The sequence below is a fragment of the Anser anser genome (genome assembly GCF_964211835.1).
Source record: "Anser anser genome assembly, chromosome: 12".
NCBI lineage: Eukaryota > Metazoa > Chordata > Aves > Anseriformes > Anatidae > Anser > Anser anser.
In genome coordinates, this window is record NC_139733.1 from 16191265 (window position 1) to 16201670 (window position 10406).

Sequence of the window (10406 nt, forward strand, 5' to 3'; positions counted from 1 at the left end):
CTGCAAAACATTGGTTTGCAAGCCCTGGTAAATTTAGATTCCTTGGTTACTCTTCTCATGTTTGACTTTTGAGCTATTGGCTCTGAGAGAAGGTGTATATGGATATAGGCTCTAAAATGAAATATAAAATCTTCATCAACTAAACATTTTGTTTAAGTTGTATTATTTTAGGGTGTTCACGGAGCTGCTATAGAGCTATGCATCTTTCTTTTTCGTATATACACTGTGTGGAAGAAGAAGGCATCCCTTCCAGTTGGTAGAGAAGCTCTTTCTACGTGGAGTGGATAAATGTGGAATTAAAGTAGCTAACGCCTAGGCTGTTTTTTCATTTCAGGATGACTACGTTCTGGAAGTCCGCCACTTTCAGTGTCCTAAATGGCCAAACCCAGATGCTCCCATAAGCAGTACCTTTGAACTTATCAATGTAATCAAGGAAGAGGCCTTAACAAGGGATGGCCCCACCATAGTTCATGATGAGTATGTCATCTTTTTTTCTTGCTTTGTATGCATTTTGGGTTCTTTTGTACATGGAGATATCCCGTACAGATTCTACAACAGGTTTCAGAAGCCAGCAGAGCCCTGGTTTAGGTAAGGCTTTGAGCAGCCTGGTAAGGGCTTATGGAAACCACTTTCAAAACAGCCCTGAGCTCCTGTCTGATAACTGAGGTTTAACATGCCAGGTGAGGCATAGAACAAGCTCAGCTCAGCCGTGTCTCAGTATGAGCAGCAGTGTCTTGTGAGAAGGAGCCTAGGTTATCTGAGAGCAGATTTATTTTCCTTCCTTCTGCTTCCCCCAAAACACTCCAAGGGGCCCATATGGTGCCAAATGGAAGGAGCCTGCTAACACAGGGCCAGCATCCCCCAACACTCGTCTCTTTTGTCGTGTAATGGTGAGCATTTTCTTGCCAGCTATGCTTGAATGCCCAGTTATATAAGATACTAAATATTGCATTGAATGTTATTTCTTTGCACACATCATGGAGCTGCAAAATACTGTTACTATGAAGCCGAAGCCTGGGTCTAACAGGCCTGGTTTTGGAAGGAGCTGTTTCCTGGTGGGCACAGTGCTTCGTGGAGTCATTCTGCCATTAAAATCCCAAGGAAGCCTGATTTCTGACACTGCTTGAGTCGCCCTTACAGCAAACACCAAGCCAGCGTAAACAACTGCTACCCCTTCAAGCCTCCTGCACTCAAGTCTGTTAAACCTTCTGCCATTGCTACAAAGCAGAGTTAGTGGAAAAGTCATAGAAATCTTCACCTTCTGTGCAAAAATGTTATTAGCATACTCTGGTATTTCAGAGGTCAGATCAGCCTTTGTGCTGATGTGTGATTGCGTGCTGATATCTGCTGTTGCTGAAAGAGCTTTCACTTCACATCAGCGTGTGCTGCTGCAACAGGTTTTTCCCAGCAGACTCTGCAAATGGTGCCTTGGGCTGCAGGAAGTGGTTTTTCTCCCACTGTTTCCTGCCTTGCTAATGCACAGTGAGAGCTCTGTTGGCTTTTGCCAGCACTTATTAATTCCAGGCTAGTTTTTAATATTCATGCTTTGGGTAGTCTGAAGTGAGGTTTTGCTGCTCTTGCAGTACTTAAGATTATGTTTTACAAAATTGGAACCATTATTGATTTGGGCATTTTATGCTAGACCAAAAAAAAAAAAAATTATTCAAAATCACATTTCTAACAAGTTGCTGAGTCATTCTTTCTGTAAATTGCTTTTTTGGTTTATTTGTCATATTCAATGATTTTACTTTTATGCCTAATACATAATGTGGATTCTGCTTTTTACTGAAGCCTGAGCAAATGTAGCTGAAAACAAAAATTTCCATTTACTACATGCAACTACTGTATCACGTAATCCACTAGTAATTACAACTGCAGATTAATTCCAAATCTATGAATTTGCAGATACTAAATGCATGTGGTATTTAGGAAGTACATGGTGGGATGAACTCGATAACAGCATTTCAAAGTAGTTCAGAAATTCCAACTGGAGACAGTTGTCAAGAACTTTAAATATAACTGCCCATATGTAGGCAACTAGATGAAAATTTGTTGCATAATTTTCAGAGAGAAAAGCCTTCAGATTGTTGGGAGCTGGCGGTAATCAACTCGAGTAGAAACAGAGCCATTAGGCCCCAAGAGGCCTTTAGTTGTGTCCCACCAGGCCCACGCACTGGGCGCTTTGTCCTCTGTCCCTGCAGATGATCACTCGCAGCCATCTCTATAGTTCTGCAGAAGCCCTGCTTCTTCTGGAGACTTTTCATCAAAAATAGCAGGTCTATTGTGATCTGATTTCTGCTTCCAATTTCTAGGCAAATTGAGTTTGCAAAAATCGTATGAAATTAAGTCAGCATATGTCTTGATTTCCACAGGAATGTTGTAAAAAATCCTAGTGGTAATCTTATTGTACCAGATGGCAGCGCAGTACTTGCCGATTATTGAAGTTTTCATGTACAGTTCTACAAACAGTTTGCAGAGTAAGTCAGCACCAATGTCCACCTTTTACAGGTTGGGACATTTAGACGCAGACTTTCTCAAAGTCACAGAGCAGACTTCACAAAACCAGGACAGAATTTCAGTCTCCTGAATATCGGGAGAGCAGAGCTCAGCTGAGGCTCCTCGGAAGCAGTTATGAGCCCCTGTTGCATAAGATCCTTCATCCCCTACCCCACAACTGCACACCCACAGACTTAGCAGCAGTAAGGTTTCCACCTGCCCAGTTGTCTCGAGGACACATTCCGAGTCATTCTCCTGACGAATAGCCATTGCTCAGGTTCTTATTAAATGACAGCCCAGCTCAGTTTGTCAGAATCCGTAATGTCTCTTGAGTGCCCAACGTGGGAATGTTGCATTTTGCTTATGAATCGGACCTAAGGAGGACTTCAAGGTGCCCCATTTCCTTGTGAGCACCTCATATCCCTGTTAGTTTTATATAATTGTCTGATGCAAAGGAAGAGGCAAGTTGCATTTCTTTCTAATCATTTATGTTTTGCTTGAGCTCCCACTAATGAATTTAAAATACACTCGGCTACAATGCAGATGCTTTCAGTACATGTGGCATGTGAGAACTGATTTCATTTTTATACTCTGCAAGCTGGGTATTTTTAAATGGCTCACATTCTTCTGCTGATACGGTTCTTCGTATTGAATACTGCAGATATCCTGAAATGACTAGTGTACCATCAAATGTCTTTTTTTTTTTTAATTAAAATGACTAAAAAATAGCCAGTGTAAAGCAAGCATTTACTAGATATAAAGACGAACTATGGCAACCAAGTAAGACTATACTGACGTTTTCCTAGCTCTTTGTCAACGTGCCCTGTTATTTTTCTGAGTATCTTATCCTTTTGGCGTGGTTTTTCAGGTATGGAGCTGTGTCAGCGGGAACGCTATGTGCCCTTACCACTCTGTCCCAGCAGCTGGAGAATGAAAATGCTGTCGATGTTTTCCAGGTGGCAAAGATGATAAATCTTATGCGGCCTGGAGTATTTACAGACATTGTAAGTTTTTAAATGGGATATAAATGGAGAGTTTACAAGGTTTTCATTTGAGACCAAAAGCATGAACTGAAACATGTATTGTGTATATTATCAAGTCTATTGCTTCTGCTACCAAGCAGAAGTTGCATTTGGGCTTTTTTTCTATTATTGTCATTTTTTATAAACCTCAAACCTGCAGTCTCTGATTTGCAATTAAGCTTATTTCTCACACAGCAAGGGGGTCGCTGTTCAGGCAGGCCTTTCAGCTTGTCAGCACCCGCCTGCCAGCCCTGTAAATTGCGATCCAAAGGGTGCAGCAGGGCAGGGAATGCTGAGGGGAGGAAAACCTTCAGCAGAGGAGCTCTTCAGTCTGCATGCACCAAGAGCCCTTGGCAGGGCGTGCGTGGCTCTGCCTGTACGAGGGAACAGCCTGAGGCTGAGCTGTGGGCTCAGATACTGTCCTGCACTCCTGTATTGTTTGAGCATTAGTCCCACCTCTAGCACAGTTTTGCCCCAGATAGTGTTCGCCCAGGTAAGGTCTGGATGGATGGAGGTGTGGGGCCTTACCTCGTTCTGTTTGCTATATTCCCAGCCTGTTGGGCCTTCCCAGAGATAACCCCAAAGGTGAGTTTGGCCATAACTCAGTGCCTGGGGTACACTGCTCTGCTGATGCCTTGGAACTGAGTAGCTGTGAATGCCTCCTTGCTCTGTCCTCATTCCTCCTCTTGGAATTTAAGCCAACCGCTGATCTAACACATTTATGTATTTAGAACTTGTGTGTGGAACAATTATCAAGGAATTGACACATTGAATTCATCATATGAAATCATATAATGTACATTAATTGTATGTTGTTTTTTAAAATCAGCATGGTAATGGAATAAAGAGGAAAATAAGGGAACTGGATGCATGCCCTGGTTGCTGGAAAAATAGTAATGATACTGTGTAGGGGTCTTGCAACATGCTGTTTGGTTTGTTATATTATTCTGGACCTTCTGCAGTGTCCTTATAGTATCTGTGGAAAGACTTCTTTTCTCTTCAGTGTGCAGTAGATCAGGAATAATACAATCTACTCAAAACTGAGATCTTGAGGTGACAAGGTTAAGATAGATTAACACAGATAATTAAGTATTTTTCTTCTCTTTTACATATGCTTCTAGTAACAAATAGCTGTGTCCTTCCCCAGAAATGCCCAATTTAACTGCCTCTCACTTACGTAGGCTGGAAGGATTGAAATAACTTGTCCTTTCTTTTCCAGGAGCAGTACCAGTTTCTTTACAAGGCGATGCTAAGCTTGGTCAGCACTAAGGAAAATGGAAACGGTCCCATGACACTGGACAAAAACGGTGCTGTGATGGCCAGTGATGAGTCAGATCCCGCAGAAAGCATGGAGTCTCTTGTCTAATTGGAAACCTGAAAAGGCACTTAATTTGTAGAACTTCTGAAGACTGAGCGAACTTTTTTGAGGCCTTTTTTGCCAGACTCTAGGTTATACAATAACCCAATTACTTTTTTACACTGATAAAAGTTTTGATATTTATTTTTTGCCATTTTATGTCTTAATGGTATCCTACTGAGCATTTGCACCTCTGTTTATTTCACACAGTGAAACGCAATTTTATCTAGTTTGCACTATATGATCAGTGTTACTGCCTATAATATTCTAATACAAAACAAGCCCTGATGTGACATTCCATGACAACAAACATGCTTTTTCTGTTTCGTTTAAATGCAGTGAAGTTTTGCTAACTACAGTGACCCTCGAATCTTAAATCTTGAATGCTAGGCCAGGTGGATTCTTTCTACGACAGATACTGTACCCCTTCATACCATATTTATTATTTTAATTATCATGTCACAGTTTTGTGATGGTATTCTGCATTCCAGTGGAGTGGATGAGCAGTGTTCATCCTTTCTTGACAAAATGTGGCAGGTGATTATTAGCTACAGTGAAGGTGTAATAGCCTTGTGGAGCGGAAACAATTATTTCTGTATTGTTTCACATTGCTGTTTGTACACTCACGGACATAAGACTTGCTTCACATGGAATATACAAATTACGTACAATATAATTATAAATTAGATGCGATTCATATGTGGGACACAGTGATAGGTTTTGAACTTACAGTTTCAAAGTTTCCCCATTTACTCAGAAAAATGTCAATTTTAGTTTTTTAACTGGCCCCGTGTTGGGAAAGTATTTTGTTTTTATTTTCATCAGAGCCAATACAGTAAGAAATCTACTATAACCCAAAATCAGACCTGTTTTCAGATATATCGAAGGTAGCAATATTTTACATTACTAAGCTATTCAATATTTTAAACACATTAATTTCCTTACTATTTCTTGAATATGACCTCACACCTAATGGTATGTTACATGATGACAGGCGTTTCTTAATTTCATAACTGTTAGATGCCATTTTTACAGGTGTGTAATTTTCATACTTTAGTGCTAAAACATAAAGTACTGATCCATATTTACTGGTGAAGCAAACTAATAAAAAAAACTACCTATAAAGTTCCATTCTCCCTCTTTTTTTTTGCCAGACTAATTCTTTAGCACAAACCTAGTTTATTGTGTTTTCCCTCCCACACCACTGAAGTGTTTTTCCCCCAGATTATATAAATAATTTGAATTATTGTTTGGAGCATTTAATTATACATTCTTATTGGCTCCCTTTTGTATTTGGTTGCAATTCAACAAGGCTCATCCTTATTTAACAAAAGAAGTAAGCACATACTTAATTCTCCTGCGAGTTAAAGCTAATCATGTCCTTCATAGCTCTGCTGAGTAGGGAGGGGTTATTGAATCTGCCTTGAGAACGAACTGTGTCGTTTCAACCACCCTGACATTTGGTGTACAGTTACAGGCACTATCCCATATTTATGGCATTAATTTCTTCTAAATTTCAGCTGCACAAAACCTGCATTGTATTTTTCAGGACTTGTCAAAATACTACGGCATATATTTCATTTAATGTAAAACCATCAATTTCTGCCAGTCCGGCCTTGCTAGGATACAGAAATGTGGCAAGGAAAAACCCGCTTCTTCTGTTGGAGGGGAGGGCGAGGAGGAAGCTTAGCTAAGAGGAAGGTTCTGTGGATTTTTTACACAGAAGGAAGCTGAAAGTGGAATTTATATCGAGAGCAGGCAATTTTGGTTGAGAACCTCATGAGGTACAAACTGAGAGCAGAGGAGCTACACGAACCAGTATGTGCTAACATCTGGCCTTTTATTTTTAATAAGGGAAAGATTTCCTATTATGGATGCACTTGATTAATTCCAGCACCAATATATTTAAGAGTTCATCAGCAACCTTTTACATAGTTACCTTTTACTTAATCAATTTGTTGAATTCCCTCGATACAAGTGGTCCGAATAACTGCTAATGCTGAACAGTGGAATATATCCATGGTTTCTCTAAGGAAATCCCATGTCCAGCACCAGCTAGTCCAAATAAAACGTGCAAAATTTTCCAAATGTAGTTTGCATCCCCTTGCCCTGGGACAGCCCCGCACCGAGTGAGTCAGTTTACGTGTGGCAGGAGTTGAGTCGGGCTCCCTGGTTGCTACAGCCCAGTGAGGAGAAGGAATTGTTGCAGTAAGTTTTCAGGCATCGCTGCCTGCCAGGAAGGTTTTGCCGAGGGTGTGCTGAGCAGTGCGTGCTGGCACGAGGCTGCCGAGCCCCCCTTGCACCCCCAGCCGTGATCCCAGCCCCAGGCAATTCCAGCCGGTACGGGGGATTTTGCTCAGTTCAGCCTGAAGTGTTTGAGTTCCTGGGGAGGTGTAGAGAGAAGGAACGAGTTCAGACCCTGACAAGAGCAAAGTGACACAAAGATTACTGCAGGCATCGAGAGGGTTGGATTTGCTCAGTACTTTTAGCTGATTACTTTTCATTTCAGTGGCATGATGGAAGATAACTGTGGTTCATGACACGCTGTCTGAATACCCCTGGTTTAATCCCTTACCTTCTCACGAGTTTTAAAAATCAATGAAGGAAGGCTGTGGGGTTGAACTTTGGTAGACGCTTTGGAAATTCATGTATTTGCATTGGCATTTTCCCACATCTGAAACACTTGCTTGGGGCTTAATCCATGAGGAAGTAATTTACACTGATGTTGTATGACTTCTCCATGGATTTTTTCTTAGGGGGGGATTAAGCTGTGTGTTAAGAGCTGTGTTAACAGTCAGATAACCAATAGATGATGCATTAGGCTTGAAGTGGATGAAGCTAGGAATTGCTTGTAAAGGTCAGGATTAGGAGCGCGTTGAGCCAAATCTGTCCTGCTGTAAGCAGCTGCAGTCCTGCTCTCCTCCATAGACTTGCCCCTCTTTCCCTGGGACTGCAGGAGGACCGAATGTGTTGTGTTCAGAGGTCTGCGCTTGCAGCGCCCCGCCGAGATGCTCTCGGGTCTGTCTGGCCAAGCCCCACGCTGCGCATCGCAGCCTTGCTTTCGCCACGCCAGCCCTCGCGCTGTAACCACGTCTTGGCATTTGCTCGGGACATTTTTCAAGCATCAGAAGCTCCCAGGCAATGTGCAGGCCTGCAAATTAGGAGCGCGTAAGTGTATCCCCATAAAATGTCCTCAGCAACAGCCCTGAGGAACAAGAAAGCCCTGGATGGAAGCGTGTGCATGTGTGTCTTCATTTCTAAGATATGATTTCTCCATCTCTTGCATGTGTTTGCACCTGCAGACCATGTGAAAGACGTAAAAGACTTCTACGTGTCGAGCCCATAAAAATAGACAAGCTTTCCAAGAGGGAATGCTTGGAAAGCCGCTGTGTCATTGTAACATCTGAAACTGGTGACGCCCCTGGACGTGAGTGACGTGGCATTGACTTGGCATGGGCAGGAGGCACTGGAAGGGCCGGTAGGACTGCCCCCACACGCAGGTTAGCAGGCTGATTCTTCAGCAAGACCAAGCTCTAAAATCTTTCACTTCAAAGCCGCATTTGTCCGTAGTATTTCAAAGTGTCCGTTCCCAAATCTGCATTTAGGAACAGGAAAAAAAAAAATCCCGAACCCTTGACCTACTTCCCGTGTGCGACTGTTTCCGTGCTGTGGGTCTGTTCAAGGTTAGTGGAATCCTTCACAGGATCTGCAACTTTTCCGTTGTTTTTCCAGTTTCTGACTGCTTGAATTGCTTGAACCCCGAGTGATGTATTGGAACATTAGGAGAAGACTCTTTGTGAAACAGCACAACTGCCTTCTTAGTAATCTTTTTTTTTTTAAGCTGATATATTTTATTTAAAAGCTAAAAATATAGATATCAATTCTACCAAAGATACATACTACTAATTCTCAGCAAAACAAAACCGACTTAATTTTAAAAAAATAAAACGTAGTTGTCTTAAAGATTTAGCCATCTTTCTCAAATTCATGTCTTTGGACATCAAATCCTGAGTTCTGAAGTTTATGTTCAAATGGTGCCAGTGAATTTTTATATGAAGGGAAAATGCCGATTTGTTAATCCACTGCATTGCTGTTCTTTTCTTTTCTCTTTTTTTTTTTTCTTTTTTTAATTTTTGGCAGACGTAATTCAACTCTTATTGTTACCCCTTTGCTTTTCTTCTCTTTGTTGCCATTTTAACAATGTGAACTGCATTGGCTTTACTTATCAAAGGAGAAGGAATGCAAAGATAGAGAAAGAGAAGGAACTGTAATGACGAGATTTGGCCTCTACTTTGTCTTAGCTGTTAAACTGTTTTTAGTGTTTTTGTTAACTATTTGCAAAGGGAAGCATTTTCTACAGAGGATAATTAATTTCAAGAAAAATATCTTGAGTTTTAAGAATAAACGTCTCCAAAAGAGGAGATAGTCAATTTTATACAATGTCACAACTCTCCAACATTTGGGGTAGTGACTTTTTTTCTTGTGTTAGAACATTTGAAACTAGCAAGCAGCCATTGTTTCTAAAGACCTAAGCATTCGTGTCTACTCATATTTTCTTTTCCTTCATTTTTAAATAGCGAAACCATTAAAACTGTAAATATTTTGTTGCTTGGATAAGCATCTTCTGGGAACTTTGTATCTATGGTATATAATCATAGAATTTTATATTTTCATATAAAGCTAATTTTTTTCTAGTTTCACCTCCTTCCTAGTTCTGTGGTGGCTATGTGAATACATACCTTCTGTGTATCAAGGTAGTGAGACACCATCATCACACTCCAAAAAGATTTCCACACATGTCATTTCTTTGGGGCAGTGATTGTGAAAGTTGGATTTTTTTTTTGATTCCATTGTCAGTGTGTGCAATAGGAATTAGACTTAGCCAGTCACTGGATACGTTTGTCTCATTGATCCATTCAGAAAAAAAAAAATGTGGTGTTTGCTTTTGGGACAGGGTGGGAGGGAGTATTTTGAGGGAGATTTTTTGTTTTGTTTTGTTTGTTTTGGGTTTTTTTGTAACTTGAAGGATCTTCTTTTTGTTATGTTTAAAACTATATCAAATCATTCTATTATAGTGTTATTTAATATGTAAATTGTATTGCTATACATAAAATAAAGTATGGTTTTTGATGTATTTACAGACTTCTTTCTTATTTGCATCAAATACACATAGAGAACAGATGCGCAAGTCAGTATTTCATTGTCCCAGGCGTGCAGGAAGAATGATGAGATCCGAGGCCTGCTTTAATTAGGTCTCAAATTTCCAAGGAGGACTCATTTGGGAGCTGTCTCTCAGTCACTTGTCAGTGCAGATCGCCGCCCCTGTCCTAATTGTCTCAGGCTATCAGAGAGTATCAGAGCACTTCCCTTTCCTCTCCATGACTGGTCCCTCCACCCGTCACTGCTGTGACCCCATCAAAGTCCCTTTTGGAAGGCGGATTGTCCCCATTCAGAGCTGGAGCCTTGCCCCCAGCTCCTTGGGCTGTGCCGCTCCCCGGTTCTAATTCTGCTTTACCAGCAGATGGCTGCCC

At 41.1% G+C, this 10406-nt stretch overlaps 1 protein-coding gene across 4 annotated transcripts in view; it reads left to right on the forward strand.

Moving 5' to 3' along the window:
• PTPRG (protein tyrosine phosphatase receptor type G) overlaps nt 1–10009 on the forward strand; it is a 407047-nt gene extending 397038 nt beyond the window's left edge. For all 4 annotated transcript variants that reach the window (XM_083795084.1, XM_083795085.1, XM_083795086.1 and 1 more), the window contains 3 exons: nt 335–477; nt 3365–3500; nt 4738–10009. In XM_083795084.1, coding sequence (XP_083651210.1) covers nt 335–477; nt 3365–3500; nt 4738–4884 — 426 coding nt within the window. In that variant the 3' untranslated portion in view covers nt 4885–10009. The remainder of the gene's footprint in view (nt 1–334; nt 478–3364; nt 3501–4737) is intronic.
• Nucleotides 10010–10406: the final 397 nt, after the last annotated feature.